This window comes from Rhipicephalus sanguineus, chromosome 6 (assembly GCF_013339695.2).
Source record: "Rhipicephalus sanguineus isolate Rsan-2018 chromosome 6, BIME_Rsan_1.4, whole genome shotgun sequence".
NCBI classification, from domain to species: domain Eukaryota; kingdom Metazoa; phylum Arthropoda; class Arachnida; order Ixodida; family Ixodidae; genus Rhipicephalus; species Rhipicephalus sanguineus.
The window spans coordinates 155678315-155703769 of NC_051181.1; the positions used below are offsets into that span (position 1 = coordinate 155678315).

Sequence of the window (25455 nt, forward strand, 5' to 3'; positions counted from 1 at the left end):
TTTGTTTGCTGCAGAACATTCTTTATTTCATATGACATTCTTCATGCTTCACAGAGAGTGCCTTATCCCGAGGTAACAACGCGCAGTGACACAGGGCTCATGTTTTTCGGCTTGTACTTGTAGTATGGTGAGTAACGTCCAATTAGGAACATGTCACGCCCCTTCCAAGTGAACCTGGAAAGAGCATACATATTGCTTAGAAGAGCAACGAGAGAAAACAGAGGAGTTACATTGCCTACGCTATTTAAAAATGATCATTTTGTATTTACCTTAGCATTCCACGATACAACCCTCTTGGTGAAAACTTTGGGTGATGATACAGGCCAAAACAAGAGCAAAGGGCACGCAATGTTTCAAAGTCATCTTTTGATGCTTGATGGAAGAAGATGCTGATTGGAGGCCTGAAAAAGGGTACATTTGGCAAACAATTATAAGCATCCAAGGCCGAGTTGGCAAACAAACTTCTTAAAACATAAGGCTAACATAACTATAAATTTTTCAAAACATTGAGTGCTTAAATAAGATTAGCTAGGGATGTAATTTTTCTTCGCATTAATGTAAAATTAGTATTTTCTGAATGAATGCATCCCATCTCACCCAAATTCATGCCATTACAGTTGTAAATGCAATAGACCATTTTTCTGCACTGCACATATGCTGAAATAATGGGGGCCCTTGTCATGGTTTAGATGAAGATAAAGCTAATTGCAACTGCATGTGCTAGGGATTGTCTTCTATGCATGTTTATGTCAAGACAGCTGAGTCTACATTGTCCAAGTCATAGGGCGACTGGTTGGCCAAGCTGCATCGCAGGAAAGCTAGCCTTACAATAACGAAAAGGGTCTAAGAACCATAACTCAAGGCCTAGTATTTTTAACAAAAGATGATAGACCTGCACATCACTGGTCAGATTTTTTTTTTATTACTACAGTGACCTTTAGATACGTCTTCAACAAATTAGTAAATACGCAGCTTTTCAGTATAAGTGAAATCGACATTAAATGGCCAGTGACTGCTTCTTCAAGACTCTCATTAAACGAAACCTGAAAAGACCACGAAAATATTTTCCATTTAACAGGAGTTCCATTTAGTGAGAGAGGAACAAGGGTGTGGATTTTAAGTACGAAATCAATCATATTAGAAGCAGTTATTCCATTTAAAAGATTTCCGTTAAGTGAGAGTTTACTGTAATAAAACCTAATATTTAGGGCCACGGTATTGTGTAGTGCAGGCACCAGAAACGTTGTCATGGTTACCGTGCTTCAAACAACATCCACTGCCTTGTGTAGCTGCTGTTTTAACAAAATGCTGATCCACCACAGAAAAGAGAAAAAGAAAAGAAAAAATTAAGGCGCTATGATGTCTCCTCGCTCCTCTGTTAAACAAACACGTTTGACGAACAGGTACCTGTTCGATGCTGTTGAACTGGACAGGTGCGGAAGCCATGATCCAGCACTGCAAAGCGTGAGGTATCGCTGAATGAGTGCCCACGTCTCACAGGTGCTCAGCATTCCGTGCAACACCTTCTCATAGTGTGAGCGTTCAAGAGTCTCCACACCTTCGATGGTAACTCCCAGCTCCCTAGATGTCAAGGGGGCAAAAGAAAAAAATTACATGCTCATTTAAGACTGCTGTACTGGGCAACAAACACAATGTGCACGGCAGAATTACACCAGAAATCACTGTTGTTGCTATATATCATGCAGGCGAATGCTCTGAGCAACAGGAGAACTTTGTGTGCAATCTGCAGAACAAACATTCTAATGTCGGTGGTACAGTATTGCTTGGGATATAAGGAATCTGAGAGGAGCACAGCTGCAGATGGTTCCAGAAAAACCATAAGACCCTGGCAGTTATTCCAGCTTTCAACCACTCACTGCAGCAGTAACAAGGCTCTCGCAGTGAACACTACTGCTTTCTTACTGACTAAAAACAATAATTTTTTTTTTTTAATGCACGAAGTGTCATCTTTGTTTGCTAGAGTAGTATTTCCTGCCCTGACCTTGAAAATACATGTGCAGACTTTGTTGTCAGTCTGTTCATAATACACGAAACACTGCAGGAAATGCCAAGTGTGAATGCTGCGTGACAGCTCAAGCTATCTCCGCATATTGCTGCAGGGGCTCGTGTTCAAAATCCAGTTGCAATGGTTAGCTAAGTGCTGTTTCTGTTTGCCATTAGGTGAGGGTAAACTCGACAATAAGTATGTGGTCTCACGACAACAACAACATGAAGAACAGATGAGAACAGCACAATGGAAAGGACAGATGGATAGGCATAGTGGTTCCCAGCTTTTGACAACTGTCATAGAAATAGTACTTACCATATGGCAAGTCGCGGCTTAAAGAATGAAGTGAAATCAGCAACAATGTCAGCATCATCAGAACACAGATATCACATAGTCAAAGGCAGAACTCATAACCTACAGTGCTAAGCATATGAATACCTGGGATGCACAGCCATCATGACGTGTGAGCACTTAAGGGGCACAAAGACGCATATGCGCAGTATTAAGTTAAGCTGCGTGTCAGTAAGTTATGCTAATGCAATAGCAAAACGTTACCCTCACTTGCCAAGCAACAGAACATGTAGTACAAAGAAAAGACAGGCGATGATGCCAACTCCGAGCTCTCACAGCATCTCTTTGAAACAGCACGGAGTTTGACAGTATTTGTTCAATTCTATTTATTTGTCAAGGATGCACTGAATTTCATTCTGAACGAGGCTGCCTCAAAAGCCAACACAACTGCACATACTTCTTACGTCTTGCTTCTCATTAAGAGAGGCGAATGTTAAGACAAGTTCACACAATGTGCAGTCTGTCAAAAACAACTCTCCTACTGTTGTGGCACATCAAGAGGAGAACCAACAAAGCAAACATCCAAGAAGAAACAAACAAACAGGTTTAATCTTTTTATTACCAGCTTGTACAACTGATTCAAAATGGAATTGGCTGGTTTTCATTGGCTACTAAAGGAAGTGTGACGATTTTTCAGCAAGACAAGGTAAATGTGAAATGTTCGATGGTTTTCTTCTAAACCACTGTATGCAAATCACTGGCATCCTTTAATATTTACCTGTTTTAGAGCCCCACAAGTGCGGTTTGTGTCATCATTGCAAGCTTAAAGAGTCTGGATGTGTTCTGCTAGGAAGCATCAGTATCACTTATGTATCACATTGCACACCGCCACAAAAGAAAGGGTGACAGTGAATGAAAAGACTCTCACATGTCGGTGACTCTTTCCTGTGACAGCAGTGCTCCGATGGCCTCCGAGAACGTGGTCTCGTCATTGTAAACGAGATCCGAGATTCGCATCACCCTGGAGACGTCTGGTGATATCGTATCACCACCACTGGGTGAACCCTCGAGTGCAAAGCGACGCTCACACCACGTCTCGGCAGGAAAGCCTCTTCGCACTAGGAAGCCCATGCCAGTCAGGCTCTCAACGCGAAACAATCTTTTGTTATTTCCAGAGACACCCTGAAATCCTGAAAGCAATGCAGAATGAATTATTAGAGGTTTCCCACCAGGCACTGAAGATGAAAACCTTTTTAAAACCTTTTTATTTATTTGTAACTTTCATATCTGGCCAGCATTTCTTTCCGCGTTTCTTCCTTTCGATACGCTAAGCAGAACAACATCACTGTGGCTAAGTCATCATGGCGGATCAGATATCAACATATTTCGTCTTCCATCTTAAATGTGTACAGATGCACTAAACAGTTTACTCATTATGATGTACTGGAGCAAGTGCACCTTCTCAAATTTTGAGTGTCATGACTTGTGTAATATGTATGCAGCAACTTCATTAATATTTCTTTTCAACCAAATTAGCACATAATTAGCTTTCTTGTAAGTTATACCACAACTAAAAGTGTCTTGCCATTGTCATTCCATGCTGATATGCTGCTTATGGTCGAATCCATGTCCAGCAGTGGAAGGAGCTGACCAAGATAAGCCAGAAAGTCGGGTCCCAGCAAAACACCTTCTTCAATCACCACGAAATGTGCCTGAAAAAGAACAAAGAATTAAACGGACATTGATACTATTGTACTGCACTGTACAGACGCGATACACGGAGTCAATAAATGTACTTCATTGACGTTTAGCAGAAAAGTATAGCTGCCTTAATGCAAGAGAACATGAGAAGCATTCACTTACTGCATCTGGAAACAGGTGTTTTGCAAATTCAAATGCTTCAGTGAACTGATCTGTAGGAGATAAAAAATAATGAAGTGATGGCTATAGCACGACTGCTGCACTTTCCCAAACAAAGCAAGTAAACATTAGCACACATTATTTTTTTTTTTTGTCGGCCTTTTCCAGAGGCATAGCTGTTTCAGTTCATGGTGCACTGACACCTCTTAAATGCAACAAGCAATTCTTAAGCTAGTGCGATGGGTTTCAGATGGATAATGTATCTGGCAGGTGACATCACAAACACACACACACACACATATGCATGAAGAAGACATTATCACAGTGCATATGTACACCATATAAACACAAATACTTAATTATCCCTATTGAAATGTTCCGTATGCGTTCCAATAATTCCCTATAATGTCCGTAAAATTGGCACAGAAATTGAATGGAATTTATACGGAATTCGCATATACTCTGTAAGATTATACAGAAATCATACGGACTTGTTGAGCAATATGTTTAAACTGTTCCAACAGTGGGATTCAAACTCGGGGCCTCTAGCACTGACACCCAATGCTCTATCCACTATGCCACAGACATATGCTTCATCAGGCCAAACAGACTATCCTTAAGAATGTCTTGCATGCAAACAAGCGCGTTCAGACACTTGGCATGTCTTCCACAATGCAGATGATTTCTTCATCCTGCAAGGCGGCGTGTTGAGACGCTTGGCATGTTTTCGCAATGTTGACGTGTCGCTGTGTCACCGTTATGCTATTCACATTGACAATGATAGTTGACACCATTCAATTTCTGCCGCAGTTTCTTTTTTAAGGCGAAAGTCTTATACCCCGGTCACACTGGCAAATTTAGTGTCATTTTGAGCGAGTGCACTTACGCCCCCAGAATGTCACTTTGGTGGCATGCTGCTACACGAGAAAGGGAAGTCTACTTTGGAAATGATAGTAATGGCGATGGGTACTTAAGTAACACAACAGACATTTGTTATTCCAGCCAATGCTTCTTGAGTAATAATGTGTTATAGCTATAAACAGCCCTTAAAATAAACTTTAGGTACAAACGCGGCGGCTGCCGGCCATTGCACGGCGTGTTCTGGGTATGCCCCTGGCGGCTGTGGCCGCAAACTGCTTGAGAGCGAGAATAGCGAAGTAGTTTTTGTGGTATGTAGTACGTTTTAATGTATAAGAATATTCCTAATAACGAAAGCGATAGTTAAAAAAATGCTATGAACTTAGCTTCGGATAATGACTTATTTATTCTCGAGCCACTGCTACCGAGGCTAGACACTCCATCGACGCGAAGTGAGTTTGGCGAACGCACTCACGGGCAAGTGCACTTTGCAGCAAGTGGCACTAAGCGTTCCCGTGTGACAGCGTGCGAATGACACTAGCGGCGAAGTGCACTCCCTGAAAGTGCACTTAAGTTGCCCCGTGTGACAGGGGTATTAGATGCCTCACCAAACACGAAAATTGACCGTCGGAGTCTCGCAGTGTCGGCATCAGCACGAGTGATGCAAAAAATAATCGTCACGTGATAACATCACAGATAACCAAATTTGTGACGTCCTTATGACGTCACTGTAATGTCACATCCCATGACGTTACATGATGAGGTCATTACATGATGAGATCATCACACGACATCATCACTTGGTCAAAGGTGGGAGGATCACCGAGGCAGTGCAAAATCAGGTGAGGTGCATAAAGCTTGCAATATATGCCTCCGATCCTAGAAGCAGTGTGAAACCAAATTAGGTGCAGAAAGCTTTTGGAGGGGGGGGGAGGATCAATACCTTGACTGAGAAGACAAAGATTGCTTTCGCCTTCAAGTCATCGTAAGCGAATGCATAAGGGACCCTGTGAGTTTTGTTTTGAACAAATGTATGATAGCTAATGCATCATTTAATGATTGAAGTGAAGGGAAATACCTAAAAGTAAGGTTAAAATAAGCTGCCGCTTTTGAATTTGATTAATGCCAGCCTCATTACCCCTCTCAGACCATTGCCAAGGTGATTTTGAGTTTAATGTTTGTAAGATTTTCCTATCATGATAGCTGCATAGTTCACTGTGTCCCGAGACCATGACAAATTTGAAAAGAAATTTCAACCTCGGTGCATGTACTAAATGAACAGAATAGCAAGTACAAAAGCCACAGACCACATGGTTTGCCAATTTTAGCAGTGTCTATCTGCTCCGCTGCAAACTCGAAAAGGTCGCAGAGTTCTTTTACTTCCGGGTTCTCAGGTAGGTAGAACACCTATAATTCACAAAACAAAGCATATTAATCGAATCCAAATTTCAAACCTTTCTTTCGGGTGGATTAGTTTTCAGAAACACAAGGAAAGCATAGCATAAGAAGAAAACAGCACACTTCATCTTGTGCTTTGTACATAATGATCTGTTGGTGTTTACAGGCCTTTTAGGATAATGTATCACCACTTGGGCTGTGTAAGACACCCAACACAGCATTTTAAGCTTTGTGTAAGGTACCACAAACTTCAGCTATTGTCAGCTTTTCAGCTTCACCCTCTTGCAACTTTTGCATGCATTTGGGATGGTGTGTTAAAGAAAGTAAATTTTGGGGGTTTTACACACCAAAACCACGAATTATGACGCCTGCTGTAGTGGAGGACATATAAATGCAGGTACAAAGTGCATCTAAATGCAAGTACACTGGTGTGTTTGCATTTTGCCTTCATCAAATTGTGGCTGTGCTGTTCTCGCGATTAAGGGGAGATGCGGATCGAAAAACGGGAGTTTTCTAAAAAATTATCGATTTTTTGTTTTCACCTGTTTTGTTAAGATGGACTCTAGTAGTACCTCTACTGCTCTGAAAAAAAAAAAATCAATGTCGAGACTCAACTGGAAATGCTTTAAAATTGCGTCTAAAGAGCACAAGGTGGCTGTCAAAAGGCGGAAAGTGTGTCATCTTCGAGCACCTTGCCGCTGATAATGCGCCGCCGCTGGCCATTGTCGACCGCATGAGGCGAAGAGCCGAGCCTCACTCTTCAAATAACGACGTTTTCCCGCGCTGCTGCAGCACAAGAAATAATAAAGAGAAGCACGCTTTTGCCGCCTTTTTCGAGCGCCGCGACTGGCATTAAATCACGTGGTACGGATCGGGAGCCGCCATTGGCCGGTGCGCGCCTGTGTGTGCTGTGAAGCCTACTTGCAGGATCCGTGTCTTGTCGAGCAGCGCAGCTGAACAACACTTTTCTCGAGTGCCTATCCGTTATGGATGAAGAAAGCCGTAGGAAGCGCGGTCACCGGCCTGTGAAGTTTCACGCGGCGCACAACTTTCGAGGACGCCGGCGCAAATCAAAGCCGAACACTCAAACCACGAAAAGATCGTCTGCTGCCGCAAGTCGTAGTGGCAGTGACGCCGATGCGTCCGACGAGTTTGCCGCGGCATTCGAATATGTGAGTGCCTCCCAGAGCAAGATCGGACTCTTCGAAGACGAAGAAAAATCACAGAGCGACGAGTCTTCATTGATTGCTGATATGACAGCACTGAAGATATTGGTTTAATCAAGGGCACTCCAGTTTTGAACGTGTTCTGGAAAAGCTTGGCGTGCTCCCGCCTCATGATCTGGTTGCTCTTGGCACATCACGGGACAGCACACGCCAGAAAAAAATGTCTCAAAAACTAACAGGAGAAGCAAGGGCTCGTCGGCATGCGCTGAAGAAAAAGTCTCTTGTCGAGGAGTCAGCTCGAAAGAGCCGTGAGGGCCAAACCTATGGTGCTGGCGCATTTTAATGGCAGTGGCCACTACAAGGAGGATTGTTCTTTCTTGTGTACAAATTTCGTCGCATTCAATGACATCTTTGATAAATAAACATGCAATTTTGACTTTAAAGCTCTTTTTTCTCAAAACACAAATTTTGCCATTTTTGTCAATGTGCCCCTCCTTTTTCGGGTACTTCTGGTGCTCAGATCTGCATGAAATTTTTCCCAGATTTTTTCCAATGTACGAGAAATGCAATTATCTTGTTTAAGTTTCAATATTCTTATTATATAATAAAAAAAGGTTATGTAAACTTTTACTAGGGTAGGAGAAATATGAACTTCCCACGTTAAAATTTTTCACGTCTAGTACATATTTTGTATGGACTTCCTAATTAGTTATTTGCATTCCACACTTTATTTGAAACATTATGAACTATAAATTGTAAAAAATTATTGATGTTTAGGTCTGAAAAGAGGGGGGGCAAAAGACTTAAGTTTTTCACTTTGTCATGTTGCAGAACTAAAAGTATGCAACTTGCAAGAAAACTAATTATATATTTGAAATCAGCATAAAAAGTTCTATAAGCAGCTCAAGTTTCATTGCTCTAGGGTGAATATTAAGGAAAAAGTGTCTTCGAGTAGCATCTCCCCTTAAGCCATGTCCTCAAGCATAGAGGTGCAACACGTCAGCTGCTAAGCCATTGCAAACAGCAGGTTTAGGCTGGTGTGTTACGGTGACTTAGAACAGGTGTTTAGCACAAAATGCTTGTGGTGGGGTCTTAAAAATAAAAACACACACATATCGCTTATGTATCTATCTATATTTATAAGTCCTCATCTGAGTGTCCTTGCACTAAACATGAGTTATTATGTCGTACCAACTCGTATCTGAATAGTTCACCATGAAATTATTGTACCACACGGTGCGAAGTGTTTGCCTGGAAAAAGTACTTAAAACCTACTTATTTATAACTATTTCAACCCCAAAAGAAATTTTAGCTAAAGGACAGTTGCCCTTTAACTAAAGAGAGTTCTTTACAATAACCTTAATCAAGGTGCAACAGGCCACACTTTCCTCTAAAAAAACTGTTGATCACACTTACGACAACACGATGTGGTTTTATCCCAGGCTGCATCACAAGAGTCTCTAGTGTTAATGGCAAGTGACGTATGTCTTCCCCTAAAAAAATAGAAGTAAGACTCATACAGGGCGGAGCACAGGAGAACAGTCGAAAGAAGAGAAAGAAGGCTTCCTTAAGATAAGACTGCATATGCAAGCAACGCACCGCTCATTACAATAACAGGTGTTGAAAAGATCTTGCTGCTTGGAGACCTCACGCTAGGGTTGGGAGAAAGTGGGTTGTCCACAACGTCTCCTAAATATGAGGCAGGTAGAAGAAATAAAAAGATGAGGTTTGCGAGTACAGTAGGTGTAGAGCATTCTTCACAGCAGCATAAAATTAAAGCAGGAAAAATTCCAATTTAGGGTGGCACAATAATCAAACCTGTTCATTGCACATTAATGTCTCCCATGGGCACGAATAATTTTCAATGAAGGTTAGCACTTTACATATTTTTCATGTCTTCCATTACGTTGAACAATGGCTTGCTGTTTTTTCTGACCACATTCTGCCACGACATCCCTTTTTTCAAAGTTCATCACACGAAGTTCCAGTCTGATGTGACACAGTGGTGGCATTTCCTGCATGCCCAGTGTGCTCAGTTTCAGTATCACCTGCATCAGGGCCTTCAGTTTCAATTATTAATACCTCAAATTATGTGTTTTTGGGGATTTCTAAAAAGTGGGATGCCATAAATTGTGATGTCCTACAACATTCCCATATAAACAACTGCTATCAATTTAATAATATAAAAATTAATTAATGGGTTTTATAATTAATCATTGCAATGTATCTTTAGGTGCGGGAAAGCATTTCCACCTCAACGTAGAATTCGTGTGTGAAGATGACAGGTGCCCGATTGTCATAGCATTTTTATGAAAAGTGTATTGTCTAAAAAAAAAGCACCCTGTATGATTGTTAGATTGCCTACTATGGAGAGATCTCCTGCTCAATCACTCTGAATAAAGGTCACCAGAAGTATGAGCAAAATTTGTCTTTCGGTGAGACTCAAAACAAAAAAGTTACCTCTATGCCTGAACATTTGAATTATTTCCCATACACTAAGAAGCTAACCATTAAACATGAAGTAAAGGAGATTCATTAGAACCTTGCTTTATTCTAACATGCGATCAATGACCAAGACTAAGCATAATCTGGCAATGTACTGTCTGTCTGTCTGTACTGTCTGTCTCTTTTGTCCATCCCCGATATGGCAGTGGTACATGACAAAATGACATTGTACAAGTGTCAAAAGTGTTTTTCACACTTTGATGCTGCTTGTGAACAGCGATATGAATATTAGTACATTAGCTTTTAGTTCAATGACCCTTTTCTGACATTATCAGTAAGGTGCCCCACGAAAGCTACCAAAATTATGCATCTTTACAATAACATAGCCACTTCAACTTAAGCTTGCTGCGACGTCACAAACGTCTCGACAATTGTTTCTGCAGAAAACACCAGCGGTGCTGAATTACGTACCTGAACAGAACGAAGGGAAGTGCTGATATTTTTTGCAGAAATGTCTTCGTGCCAGGTTCTCTTGAGGCCTAGGGTCTGGGTGAATGCTTCTCCCGGACACTTGAGAGGAGGTGAATTGAGCAGGTTAGTGTTCAAGAGACAGATCCACATTTACGTGCAGGATCGATTAACTCTCAAGTGATGGTTCGATACCATACTTACTCTGAAACGGTATGCAGAATCGAGTGTCGTGGGGGATAGCCCAGCCTTTCGCTTCTACAAAGTGCAGCTGTTGGCAGAAATAACATCAGGTGTGATGTTACCATGAACTCTGTTCGTCTGAACATCAAATAAACAGCTTTAATTTTACCTGCACTCTCATGAGTCACCACTATCAAGATAAACGTAATGAGATACGTTGATTAGATGTACTGACGTTTGAGGCATTGATTCCTCAAATCACAATGAGCTGTGCATGGTGACTAATCATTTCCAGCTGTCTGACAACATTAAGCAGAATCATTGCACGAAGTCACACCTTCACCATGCAACTTGATGACATTCAAATATAATCAGAGTTTTTCACGACCATTTCAGACGCCTTTGAGGATCTGAAAAACAGTGCTTTGACAAGTTAAAACATGGCGGAAAGCACGTTACTTATCTTAAGGTCTCAGACAAAATACCCCCATTCCCAACAAAACTTGACACAATGAAAATGACAATACAGTATTATATATATATGCAAATAAATGCTAGTAGCTCATACATGCGCACTATATCATGAATCTTGTTTTTTTTTAAACTAAGCTAATGCTGAACTAAAGAGATTTCGGATTGTAGACAATAAAGTGGAAAGAAAACAGTAATAGTAGTTGTGATGGGGAAAACCAAAGCAGTGTCATGAAAGCTGTAAACAGCATAATGTTTTTTGGCATCTATTATAATGGCACACAACTCAAAGAAACACAATATTCGCATGCTTCATGCAAGAATAACTCAACGTACAAACCTAGTGATGGCTACTATGCACAAAGCAAACAGGTCTGAAACGAAAACGAAACAAAAAAAAACATAAATAAGGCTCCTATAAACAAAAGAGCAAACTTAAACATTTCAGGTACATAGAATTTGATCTCATTTGCCAGATTTCCAATTCAATCAAAAACAAAGCATTCGATTGGCGATGAACAATCACACAAAGAAAGCAGATAGTACCATGATTGTAAGTCAGTTAGAAGTCACTCGCTCTTCTCTTGACAAATGATGCCATAATCTAAAATGGCTGCATTACAAACACAAATACCACGGCCCTTCACTGATTTGAGCATTGTGATCTGCATAGTTAATGTGGCCGCCGCAGGATGCCATAATGTGCCCGTGCTGTACGCTCACGATCACACTGAAACTAAGCCACGCGTTCGAAGAAAAAAACAGAAAAGAAACTGCTCAAGATCATGACGTATGCTGACGAACGAACGTAGCTTCTTGCCTCCTTGTCATCCACCACTGCACAGCTTTCAGTGCACTCGCTGGTCCGAAAGGAGACAGAAAGTGCTTAAAGCGTGTGACAAATCCCTGTAACTCTGCTCGTACTTGATGGATTCAAAAATTTTTTGTGGCAGTTGATTCATGACACAATAAACTCCTGCAGCGAATTCATTTGATGATTACTTGAAAAAGTGATGCAGGGCCCCTTCAACATCAACCCGGAGCACATCTGTACACCTCGCGATGCATTATTTTAGTTTAACAATACTGCACTTTTTGCTTTGACATTTACTACAAAAATCATGTGGTCAGTATAAAGGCAGTTTCATTATGTGATTTATTAGAAAAGGCCTTAAGTGCAAGCTAGCCTGCCCTTTTTTTAAGCATAGTTATAATGTGTACAAAAAGGTTTGTGGAAAGTCAATGCTCATAAGTAGTCTGAACCTTGTAAATTTTGTATATAACAGCATCACAGACTCAGGAACTATGGTAGTCATTAGCAATGTAGACTAGTAGTTTGAATAGTTTTTTGGGGCACAAACCAATTATAGCCACACGTACGTCTTCGTAAGGTGAGAACCCAGATATGCCTTTCTGAGTGATGAAGTACCACGAGGAGCGGTAATGCAGGTTCTGTGCCATTGCACTGCCAAGTTCATGGAGGAGGAGCCGGGCGATCTGCGAAAGCCTGTAATCCATTGAAGAAGACATATTGGGCACTGAATATTTTTGTACAGACGACAACACACCAAATACAATCACCACAATACGTTGCGGCTTGCAGCGCATGTTTTCACTACACCGATTTTAGGTGAGACACTGGCATGACTAATTAGCAGAGCTATGGTGCAAGTATTCGAGGGTGGGAAAATAGTGGTTTTTTTTAGATCGAGTCGGTCATGTATTGAATACTTGCAGATGTACAGGTACATTTCGTAAGTCTACCAAGCACGTTCTCCCATGAATTCTGCAGGCACAAAACAGCAAAGCCAGAAGGGCATCTATCACTAGTTCAGTAGTCATGAAGCGAGGGACACCACATGCAGAGGAGCAAGGCGTGCCTTCTCTACATTCCTCACCAATCCCTCTCTTATTTTTTGTTTTGTAGGCTGGCAATAATAGTTGATTCTGACATCCACGGCAGCTTTCCTTACAGTAAGTTTTATACATGCTGGCGAGTTATCTTCAATAATAATTAAACATGAGAAGTGTGTGAATATTAGTTTCGAATTCGAATCAAATAATATATAATCGAATAAGTCGATTCGACTTTCGAATAGCTAGTATTCAAAGTTTCGAATAATTTGACATAACAAGTGTCTAAAACGCAACGAAGGCCAATGGTGCAACTAGGTCAAGGTGGGGTGGCTAAAAGTAACGCTAACATTGTTACGTAGGCCTTTCGTTCAAACTGTCCCCGATATCCTGGTTCAAAAGCAAGCACATGTTTACTTTAAAGGTGAGTCTGTCATTTGCATGTGTAAAAAAAACATGAGAAAACTGTCAAGCCCTTCACACCTTCGCTTCCGAAACAAAGGCACAAACTTCTCGTGTAGTTCGGCCGCACACCCGCCTTAAGCGCCGTAAAACGTCCCGACTTTGGCCCGCGAAACCTCGGTGATTGGCTTCAGATGAGAAAATTTGTACATGCTGTGAATTCGCCACTGCTGCACCACACCACTAGTTCAGAAACTCCCATCGTTCCGGTGCACAGTTAAAATGCTGCTGTGAATGGGTGCCCGGAGATTTTTGGGCCCGGAGCACTCATGACGATGAAGCACAACATTACCATTGCCAGATGAGCTGTACTGGGTGACCATAGGGAAAAAAAATTAGCTACTGTACCCCCTTCTGTTAGCGGAGAGCCTGAAACCAGGTCATGTGGAACAGCTTGCGTTTCTGCATGGCAATTTGTAGTCTTTCGGTAGCAGTCACTCACCGCATTATGTGCTTGAGGACATGAGCAGATTTCATTTGCTAGTTCTTGCTTTCAATTTTCAATAAAGTCTTTTGTATTCGATATTCGATTCGATATTCAATATTTTTGGCCACCATTCGGCACTATTCGACTTGAATTCAATCTGAGATGAAATCTCGCTGTTCGTACACTACTACTAAACATTTCTTCTTTCTCTACACCAAAAGAACAGTGACAGCTAAGAAAGATGTCCCGAGTTTGTCCCATGCCACTGAATACACAAATTTTGCAAATTTTAAAGAGTGGAGCATGGAGCAAGAAGTATTTAAGAAGGAGTTACTGCTCGGACGCCGCAGACGCGAGGGCAGCGCGCTAGCGTCATGAAAGAAATGCGGTTTTCGCCACAGCATGACAGATGACGCTTCCAGCGTGTTGCACTCTTTTACATGCTCTTCTATGAACGCGACGCATAAAAATCTTGATACCGCCTCGTACATTGTAAAATGTCTCAGATTTCTGTCTGTAACATCAATTGATAGATATGACAGATATTTTAGCTGCAGTTACTAATAGATACTTGCCAAATAATAGGTACAACAGCTAGTTTCCAGTTAACACAGATCTGAAGGAGTAGCTTCATCGCACTTCCTACAGCACTACATTCTTCGGGGATTTTTCTGGCTATCTTTCTTCACTTTTGATTGCGCTGAGAACAATCTGGCATTTTCTGATTTATACTGATTTAATTAAGTGCAACTCAGTGGGCACCTTTCTTGGAATTTATCAATTATGACAGCAAATAATCTGACAGCCTGGCCGTAACATCCTTTTAGCAAGTCAAAATGTGACAGTAAGCAACACTTCTAGGTGATTCAACTCACTTGCGCGTAGGTTCGTCAAATGTGAGAAGAATCAAGATGTCTCCTTGCCTCAGGTTTAAAAGGAGCGTCTCAAGCTGAGACGAGTCTGGAATAATAATGTTGGACTGAGAACAATCAATAGTGTTCAAAGAGTTAAAGAAAAAAGTGCACAAAAAGTAATACATGATGCTATTGGCATGTTTAAATGACATCAATATACTGCAACAAAAACCATCTTTTTCATGAGAGAAGAATGCACTACAACCAAACTACTTAATATTATTAGGGATGGGCGAATAATCAGGCGTTCCGAATATTCGAACGAATATTACAGTATTCGAATTCACTTCGATACGAATTTAGATTATTCGAAATTTCGAAGTATTCGAATTGAACGAATATATGTATACATTTGACCGCACATAACCCCCTGTAGAGGTGGTTTCACTGCAGCGTCTAGGTGCTGTGCTGTGAAACAACCCTCCAGGGGAAATCTGCACTGCCGCGAAGCCACACTTTAAGGTTAAATGTACATATTTTTTAAGTTTAAAAGCGTGTTATATGGTCTTATATGCGCTAAGTATAGTAATTTTTACATTGTAACGTATTGCACCACTTATAACTTGCACCCTACTGCTATTCAAATCTTGATAATATTCAAGGCTGCTTGCACTTCATTTCAAACCAAATAAGTGACATTCACTCATACTTAGTTCCAATCCTTAAAAATATTGTGCAAGGGTCATGACAAAAATGCTCATTTTTCTTAATAATATGCGGTAAATACTATTCGAACGATTCGATTCAAAATTATTCAACCAAATCACTATTCGCTTCGGATTTCCTAAATATTATGCATGGGTGAACAATGCTCTGGAAGTCATTTTTATTAAGATCGGTGGAATACAGTAAAACCTTGTTAGTATGCTCCTGTTTGTTACATTTTCCAAACTCTTCATTTAACTTTCATAGGATCATGTGCATTAACATCCTGTTTCTTATATTTCCCTTCCCTGCTGCTAAGTCAAAAAAATGTGATGGCACCTGTGCTCACTGTTACATGTTACCACTTAGATCACAGCAGCGTGCAGTGCCATCTTTACAAAGAACACCACAACTGCCTATTGTGTACTCTGGCAATGAAATCGTTATCAGAAATTAAGTTTTCCTGGTTCATGTGTTCTCTTTCAGGAGTTCCCTGAATGAACGTAACAACGGGATTCTACTGTAAATATCAAGGATTACTACAAGGACAAGTACTGCCATCATTACTAAATGTCGGGATGACTGTAAGAAACACTGCTGGAACCACTGCTCTAATCATTAGTTTATCAACTTAGGCTCTCTTTGCAGCCTGTTCCATGAAGCACTGCTTGGGCATCTTTTTTATATTTCTAACTACATGTAATTAAGCGACACTAAAGTGGTACACTAGGTTGAGTAGTACCAGTAAATTGGTCTCCAACTACTGTAAAGGCAATAATAATTTTTCCCCACCAAATGAGTTTAAACAGAGTGCTGCAAGATTATGTTACCTGACTAAATTAGCCCACATTTGCTCTATATTCATTAACTATTTTTCACCATTATCCGAGACATTACGGTAGAAAAGTAAACTGCTGAGTGCAAATTAGGTACAGGACATAGAAGAACACACACACACCCCAGGACAAGTGCTACATGTGTTCTTATATGTCCCGTACCTAATTTGTGCTCTTCAGTTTACTGTTTGAACCAACTAGCCCAGCAACGAATTTTCTTATGGGAGAAAGACACATCAATGTCAATGTAGTTAGTACTTCTTTGTAAGTGTCATACCTTCTTCATATGTGTCAAAGTGGCTGACATGTTGCACAAAGCGTGTGATGCTGTCTATGATTGCCACGTTCATGCCACGCCCACCACTGTTCAGGTTAGCTCCAAGGATGCTGAGATGTAGAAATAAGCCTCGTCAGTGTCACAGTAATAAAAAGAAAATAAGAACAAGAGAATAAGCACATAACAGTGCCTACACTCATAAGACCATTGAAAGCTTTGTAGACTCTCGAGATAGAAAGATGCTACTAGAAGTTTGAAAAAAAGATAACGCGATTAAGCTGACAGTTTACACGCAATGTATCATGCAGGTAAATAGCAAATTACATGGTAAGCACTACAGGCACATCACAATCCACCATATAATGACATTAAAGCTGGTGTAATGTGTAGTTTTAGATGAAATGCTGGCAATTGAGTCAATAGATAAGCCCAGCCGAGCACAGGAATACTACTCATAAAATATGTTTAAATAAGAGATGAGAAGACAACGAATTAGAAACATACTGATATTACTATTCTGCTTGTAAAAACAAATGACCACTGTTTTCTCGTATGAACAACTAGAGTAGTACAAAGAAATTAGGTTTAGCTTAAGCTGTAATCACTTTCAGTGAAGTCACTGTCATATTGAACATCTAGTGCTCAGTATGCGTAGAAGCATGCACAAATGATGAAACATAGTATTTTTGTTTTTCAATTTCAACAATGCCAACTTTTTGGATGTGAAGATATTTGCTTCAAAGCTTGTGTCGTTAGACAATGAATGCATAATCTTATGGTCTTAATCACTGCAGATTACATACTTATTGAATGTCTTCCAGGACCAAGAGACTTCTGTATTCGCTCACTTCTTTGTAGCCGGTGAAAAAAGAAATGCACAGCAACATTATGTTCTTTAGACGGCAATGTTGCAACTCAGTCTACGATATGTGTAAGTAAAGCTTTAGGCATCCATACTACTTTCCATCGACGCACAGCTTTGGCTGATCATGATGGTCTTTTCCAGTAAAGATGTGGACCGCAAAGGAATCATTGGCACATGGCTCAGGCAAACCGCAGTTGGGAACACGCTCACCAATGAGTACAGCTGGAACGACATGTATGATCCTGCAAAAAAGCATTCATGAGCCATTGCACTTCAAGAAGATGGATGACCAGTGTAGCTATGTAGCACAAGACACAGAGGTGACACAGAATTCTGACGAAAGGTACACACACACATTTCATTGCCTTAAGTCTAGAGGCCTGTGTACTACGCGATGTCAGTGCACGTTAAAAACACCAGATGGTCAAAATTTCCCGAGTCCTCCCCTACAGCGTCCCTCATAATCACATCGTGGTTTTGGGACGTAAAACCCCAGATATTATTACTGCCTTGAGTGGTGGCAGCAGTCACCACAACAAAAAGCAAGCACACACATGCACATCGCTATCCAATCTTTACTGAACCGTGGCATACTAACCTGACAATGCAAACACCTGCAGCTCAAGAGCCCAGAATAAAAAGAACAGTGGAAACAAAGACGATAAGTGGTTGCCTAGTGGATCTTAAAGATAAATAGAACAAGCTATGGAAAAGTGCCAATGAAACAAACATACCACATTTACTAATCTACAATTAGGGAACTGAAAATGAACTCACTGGTACGCTATAATTAAAAAAAAAAACATTGATGTCACGAAAGTTCTCAAGTGCCACACAATGCCTCAGCCACGAAATACAACAGTTTGTTAAAGTATGAAAATAAAAGCTATATTGCTATATCAAAGGTAAAGAGATATACAAGGAGGTAAGTACACTGAGTCGCTTTTGAGAAGGCTGAAAGGAAGATAAACACGGTCTGAAAATGCAGGTATGTTTCTGATAATGACATTCTGACTGATATCTCGAAAACATTTGTACCGGTGAAAATGCTAAAATGCTCAAGAAAGTAGGTTCTCATTTAGCGAGCAACTTACTCTGATTCTGTATCCACCTTCAATCCATTCAAGAAACCCGTTAGGCTCGTCATGCTCATGTGTATGTCCTCGTAGAGTGAACCTGCTGAAAGGAACATGCAAGTCACAAACTACCAAATCCAAATCTTATGGATCAACTTGATTTTATACGTTTGATAAAGTCGTCAACCACCCACAATCTTGCCGCTTTTAAGTCCGTTCAACACGTGTCAATAAGGAGAGAGAGAGGGAGACAGACCATGACAAACTTTCCGGTGCGCGGTGTCCCTCGCTAAGGCAGGCACTGGCTGTTATTTCGGCTACGCCACATAGCAGCCCTGACGTGCAGCTAAAACAATTAAAGTTAGCAAGCTTACATGCGCTAGCAAAACAAGCCATGCAAAGCGAAACAACTGGAAACCTGCAGATAGTAAGCAGTTATTTGAACATATTCTGATGGTCTGTTAGAGAGACCATTACACACAGTTGAAATAAAGCGGCGACAGACGGTAACTCACCGGTCGAGTTCAGCCCCAGTGCATAATCGCCGCTACTCGCGTTATAACCTGCACAGAAAATATGAAGCTCTTGTATTCTGCTAATATTCGGCGACATCCGAGAAAGCTCACCCTTCCAGGATAACCAGGGTCTGAAAAGGAGGTACAGCACGGAAATGGCAAGAACAAGCTTCAGACGCAAGTGGGCAGCTGAAAATGAAACCACTGTGAGCACCGAGCAAGCGTCTACAAAAGTTCACAAGTGCCACAGGTCAGCTTACCGCTCCCGCTTTTGAACAATTTGTAGCAAAGCACTCGCGCTTTTATCACCATGTTTCATATATGTTATATAAAATCGTGTACAATGTCTACAAATCAAGGATGTCTACAAATCAAGGTATCTTCTCCTCCTTTCTTTATGCAATTTTGATACATCGGAAGGCGCCATGTTGAATGTGGTTGCCAGCCTACAATCTCGTAATCGCTAAATTTAGTCATGCAGCCGTGGTAAAGACCAGGATAAAGTCGCACGAAATCCGCGCACGAGATTTCACGGATTAAAACGCGACATCAAAACTCTTAATATAACGGTTGGTATGCGTGAGGGCTAGCTATAAGCGCGCCATATAGCTGCGAATCTGGCCTCTAACTGTTGACTCTGATTCAGTAGAAATTACAACGATGACACGTAAAAGGGGGGGGGGGGGTTCAACCCCCTCCCCCCCCCAAAAAAAAATTCTGGCTACGCCCCTGGTACATACAAAATATTTTTTAAGCATTGTGTGTGTGTGTGTGTGTGTGTGTGTGTGTGTGTGTGTGTGTGTGTGTGTGTGTGTGTGTGTGTGTGTGTGCGTGCGTGCGCGTGCGTGCGTGCGTGCGTGCGTGCGTGCGTGCAAAAGGGGATACACGAAGTTATAAAATTTTCAATTGATGCATAACATTCTCACCGTTCCGTGGTTCATAGGGACTGTTTATCACGTATGACATAGCAGGGCTTATGACAGTATGACAAGTCAGGGGGGGGGGGGCTCGGGGGTGGGGGGGGCCCTCCTTCCATTTCTTAAAGGGACCGAAAACTGCCCAGAACATGAAATGAGTTGACTCCACTGATGTAAAGATTGTCCGTCGCACTGACTCAAATCGACCCTGTTTTATCGTGAGAGATGGGTTTTTTATTTTTATTTCTTAATTGAAAGTCGCGAAAAATGACCTGTAGCACCTCTGGCGGCAAAAACATGAATGATCCGATGAAGACGGCCACGTGACCATTGATTGATGTACGCGGTCAACGATTTTTTTGTTAGTATTGAAATATTGGTTGTTTCTTTATATTAGAAGGTATTACTCCATAATAATGTACATATAGGCCTGCGTTAGTAGTATGCATTAAAGTGGTGCTGCCTTCGCGTGACGTAATGATCCCATGCTCATCAGCGCGGACTTGAGCAACTTTTCAGCGTGCTCATGCAACCGTGCACGTAGTTTCCAGGTCGCTAAGATTTTGTAGCGACATATAGTTTTGCTACCTACACTTCGTCTCAGAAATTACGCGCGCTGCCACTCGCTGCGGCTGTGCATATGCACAGTTACGTTTTCGATTACTTGGCTTGGCTCGTATATCGAGAGCGTAACGACGCCGGGACAAGCCATCGATGACAAATGTGCAGGCAACCTTGGGCGCAGGCGCACACAACGCTGCACAAATACCGGGAAGGTGTATAAAGCCACACATCTCATTGTAACAGCTTGCTATTTTCAAAAATGGTTGGAAAGCTAAAAATAAAGGTGGTTAAGCATACTTACAGTAACTCCTGCGAAAGCAGAACAACGACAACTTTCACAAGGGTTAGCGGCATCGCTATCAATTCTCAGCGTTGCTGGAGCAAGCCTCCATGCGTGTTTGGAGCCTTTCAGATCGAAAAATAGTGCTCATAAAATAACGACGTGCTTTTCGGATAAACCACTGCAGCTACAAACGCTACAAAGGGTGAGCTTCCTGTGGCGCCGTAAAAAAACTCTGTCGAGAAAAATCAGTTGTCGGTATGTATGTGTTTATGTATGTGTCGCCGACCGCTGAGGGCCCCCCACCAATGAAGGGATATTTTAAGCCCTGATGACATATACCCGCATACCTACGGGCCGTGGTAATATATGCGGGTATGCACCAAACGTGATTCACACACCGCAACGTCCCGTCCGTTTGAGCGCTGTAAATATTAATAAGAAAAAAAAACCGGCTTTGAGTAACTACCGAAAGGGCAAAAATGAAATAAGGAGGGAGGTATTTTACGATAATTCAAGGGGAAGCGCTTTACTGTTTGAAGCGAGATCGGGTTGCCTTAGAACGCGTAGTTATAAAGCGAGATTCAGTAAAGAAGAAGAACAATTGCACATGCTGCAGGGAAGATAGGGAAACGGCAGAGCATGTTCTGATTGAATGTGGAGATCAGGGGCGTAGCCAGAAATTTTTTTCGGGGGGGGGGGGGGGGGTTCAACCATACTTTATGTGTGTTCGTGCGTGCGTTTGTATGTGTGCGTATATATATACGCAAGCAAAACTGAAAAATTTCGGGGGGGGGGGAGTTGAACCCCCCCGCCCCCCCCCCCCCCCCCCCTTGGCTACGCCCCTGGTGGAGATATCCACCTAGGTGTACGTTTGGGCACGAGCTTACATGAAGGCTTGGGTTTTAGAGACGACAATGGAAAGCTGAACACACCCGCGATTGAAATAAGTAAGAGACGGTTAGAGTATTAATGTGGCAGAAAATTAGAGAGAAAGGACAAAAATAAATATTGAACTAAAAATAAGGACATTCTGCCGTAAAGGGCAGATAACCAGGCTGAGAATTTACATTTTTTTCCCTTGTAGTAACATAGACTTAATTGAAGTAGAGACACTAGGCCAACACTAAGAAAAAGAAGAGTAAAGGGATTTTTTTTTTTTTTTTTGTCGAGCCTGGTGGCACACTTGTCGCCGCCCCGTTATAGAGGGGACGCTCATATATAGCATACATCCATCCATCCATCCATCCATAAAATATTAGACACTAGCCCAACTGTCATTATTACTCGTGTCACGTTATTCATGTCATGACCTGTGAGTCGTCATGCACTCAAGTCCTCCTATGACAAATGAGATCGTCCAGACGTAGGCAGCTAGATAGATAGAAACGGTCAAAGTGCCTTTGGTTGGCTAAGATTATTTGGTTGGTTGATCCGGCCTATAGAAGAATGGCTCAACCCACCACAGGGGATCGGCGATGAATCGGTTGGTTGGTTGGTTGGTTGGTTGGTTGGTTGGTTGGTTGGTTGGTTGGTTGGTTGGTTGGTTGGTTGGTTGGTTGGTTGGTTGATCCTTGGTAAACTGGCGCAACCCACCGCGGGGGATCGGCCATGAAACGGGCGGTGCCTTGTTATATAACTAAAATTGCTCATATTCTGAGAATTGTTTAGAAATACATAACTTTTGAAATAACTCATTAGCTTAATTAAGGAAAGGAAAATAATAAAAAAAAGATAAGGGGAAAAAAGCTGGAGTTAGATAACATTCAATTCGCTTTGAACGTGCTTCGCTTTGAATTCAGCACATCTTCTTCATCACGCACAGTATAGTTTCCCATAACTGGTGCCATTGACGGATATCGTTGGCCTTAGCCTAATGAATTCCTCGAACGTCTTATATTCCTCGAACATCTAATATATAAAAAATGAAATATGGGTATCGAGGGCTCGAAATACCACGCCGCATCTTACGCACTTACCTAAGTAAATTCGTGTGCAATTAATTGCCATTATATGGCGAGCGATGCTCGTTGCAGTTAAAGAAAGAAGAAGCGGCAACGGCACGCGGGCCTTGAGCTCGAGAGCCGCTCGAGCGACGGTTTCGAGCGCAGCGTCGAGCGCGGGTCGTGCCGATCCGCCAGATTAGGCTAAACAAAATTCCACCATGTAGGCTCCAATGTCAGAGAATACCGCGAAGGTGACCGCGGAGTACTTCCCACCGGGAGAAAAGGGTAAGCCAGCGCCCGCGCCCATCAACATCTCGCCAGAATACATCATAAAGCCCGGCCTCAAGTCCGTCGACGCGAAGAGCGCCGACAATCCCGATGTCACCACTACAAGGCAGGTGACTCCGGATGGCATTGTCATTACCCGAAAGAAAGAGAAGTTCGCCATTAAGCCCGATGTCGAGGCAGTCGTCGTCACGGCTACCGCAAGACCTCCAAGCCCTCCGCCGTCGCCGCCTCCGCAGCAGGCCATCGCCACAGCGCCGGCGCTTACTCCGTTCCACCAGAACTGCCTCTGTGTACGACCAGTGCCTCCGCACGCTCTCATACCTTTCGTGCGACCCATACATCCGCCAGTGCCATTACACCCGCCACCCTTGATACCGAGAGAAGATCGGCGAGAGTCGGCAGCCGAGCCCCCGGAGAGATTCAGCCGCAGCGTCCAGACTGACTGCCCCCTCCACTTCAAGGCCACTTTGGAGAGTGAGACCATCGAGTCTTCTCCTGATAACATCACAGGTATCCCGTTCACGCCTATCTACCTGCCGGCTTCGATGCAGAGGCAGAGGAACAACTTCGCTGTCCACGAGTCGACGCTGGCTCCGCAGCAGAACTTCAGAATCCTTTCGCCGCCCCCGGTGATCGAGACTGCGGCTGGTGAGGCGCAGCGCGCTGTCGTCACCCTCGAGAACGAGTACGATATCAAATTTCCAGCTCCTCCCCGGCGTGAGCCGTCAGTCAGGGCGATCGGCTGCGGATCAATGGAGGAAGATGACTTCCTCGGCAACGCATCAATGGTCGCACAGACCACCATAATCCTCAACGAGGGCACGCCGGGCACCCCCGGGAACATCATCGTGCGTCGCGGCAGCAGCGCCACGAACTTGGCAGCTGCGCCCATGGCGACAATAACGCTGCCTCCTACCGGGCAGCGAATGACGACGCAACAGATCACAGTCCCGTCCGTCGGACCGGTTCAAGTGTCCCCGCCACAGATTACCATTGCCCCTCAGCCGCAGACCATATCGCAAGTGCAACAGACAACCTCGGGCGCCCAACCGATGGCCACCATCAACATCACCTCCCGCATCCGCGACCTGACCGACCAGGTGATGCGCGAGTCGCAGCGCGTGAGCCGCGCCCGCGACAGGCTGCAGCGTCGCCGTCCGGCTCCCCTGAACCGCGTTTATTCGGCCGAGGACAAGCTGTACAACCTCATGACCCTGGAGAACAAGCTGGCCAACGAGATCGCCAACTACCGGACATCTGGACGTGTCCGGGACCCCGAGTTCCTCTCGACGCTGGCGGAGACGGAGGACAAGCTGAGGCGTTTGATCAGCGCGGAGAACGACGTGGCGCGCGACATGCGCCGCATCAAGAAGGAGAGCTTCAAGCAGGAAACCTACAAGGTAATCAGCCCGCGCCGGTCCATCACGCCGGCCTCGTCGGCGACGTCGACCACCATGTCTTCGTACAGTCCGTCGTCGACACCTATACCCATGCCTCCCATGTATCAAATGCCGCCCATGACGCCCATGACACCGCCTCCACCGATGATGCCGTCGCCGCAGATGATGATGATGGGCGGCCAGCCCATGATGGGGGGCCCGTGCCAAATGATGCAGCCGGGAATGAACATGATGGGAAGCGGGCAGCAGCAGCAACAGCAGCGCTTACCCGGTCCTGGCATGTATCCGAGTCTGATGCGCATCAGCATTGAGTCTCCCGAGTGCACTTGCACGAGTTTCACGTCGTCGAGCACCGTCTCTTCCGGCTCGGACTCGTTGCCCAAGAAACAAGTGTCCAAGGACGAGACCAAGGTGGTCGTGGAAATGCCCAAGTCCCCGCCTACACCGGGGACTCCGACAACCCCGCCACCGCCTCCGGCTGCGCCTGCTACGCCACCTCCGCCACCTATGTCGCCCATGATGTCGCCTATGATGGCAATGGAGATGGAGGAGGCGATGGAGGAAGGTGGACGCCACCACAAAAGGAAAAGGCATCATAAGAAGCATCATAAGAAGCATCATAAAAAGCACCATCATAAAGACAGCGATGACAGCTCGGGCACGCCCTCTCCGGACGACGCCGAGGGTGGTCACCACAAGAAGCACAAAAAGAAGCACAAAAAGAAGCACAAGAAGAAACACAAGAAGAAGCACAAGAAGAAGCACCACCGCGAATAAGGCCGGGCAGACGCACGTTCACGGGACTATGACAATAATCGGATTAAATTCAGGCCTTTCCGGGCCGCGCTTCGACGAAAACATTTGGCCGCTCTAACTTCTTCGCAGGGAATACGTACGCAATGGCGTCACTGCGGTCTCCATAAATCACTACAACGGCTGTCGTAGTTTATAGATCCGTTTCGCAATTGATTTTATTGCGTAGCTACTGTCAATGACCGGTCGATCATTGTGATAACCGAGGTGGAGCGTGGTTCGTGGTCA

General features: G+C 43.4%; 2 protein-coding genes across 3 annotated transcripts; one reads left to right on the top strand and one right to left on the bottom strand.

The window, feature by feature from the left end:
- On the bottom strand, positions 1-19463 carry LOC119396838 (protein O-linked-mannose beta-1,2-N-acetylglucosaminyltransferase 1). Of its 2 annotated transcripts, none has more exons than XM_037664177.2 (19): positions 19280-19463; positions 19131-19208; positions 19020-19067; positions 18523-18604; positions 17521-17670; positions 16564-16673; positions 14767-14851; positions 12529-12655; positions 10699-10765; positions 10498-10596; positions 9181-9270; positions 8998-9074; positions 6325-6424; positions 4163-4212; positions 3885-4011; positions 3228-3489; positions 1408-1581; positions 270-401; positions 1-174 (listed from the first exon to the last, which is right to left on the bottom strand). In XM_037664177.2, exons 1-19 carry the CDS (start codon positions 19329-19331, stop codon positions 63-65), a joined length of 2022 nt encoding a protein of 673 aa, XP_037520105.1. In that variant the 5' UTR covers positions 19332-19463; the 3' UTR covers positions 1-62. The 2 variants fall into 2 exon arrangements, with proteins under 2 accessions (XP_037520105.1, XP_037520104.1); XM_037664176.2 differs by having other exon boundaries at positions 18523-18607.
- Positions 19464-22956: 3493 nt separating this feature from the next.
- Positions 22957-25191, top strand: LOC119397650 (serine/arginine repetitive matrix protein 1). Its single transcript, XM_037665074.1, has one exon. The coding sequence runs from the start codon at positions 22957-22959 to the stop codon at positions 25189-25191; it is 2235 nt and encodes a 744-aa protein (XP_037521002.1).
- Positions 25192-25455: the final 264 nt, after the last annotated feature.

Excerpts from the sequence above, each read along its gene's own strand:
- LOC119396838 (XM_037664176.2), bottom strand. The coding sequence starts at position 19,331 with ATGGTGATAAAAGCGCGAGTGCTTTGCTACAAATTGTTCAAAAGCGGG. Across the intron at positions 10,597-10,698 it reads ATTCTGCATACCGTTTCAGA|TGTCCGGGAGAAGCATTCAC; the intron begins GTAAGTATGGTA and ends CCTCCTCTCAAG. Across the intron at positions 3,490-3,884 it reads ATCAGCATGGAATGACAATG|GATTTCAGGGTGTCTCTGGA; the intron begins GCAAGACACTTT and ends CATTGCTTTCAG.
- LOC119397650 (XM_037665074.1), top strand. The coding sequence starts at position 22,957 with ATGTCAGAGAATACCGCGAAGGTGACCGCGGAGTACTTCCCACCGGGA.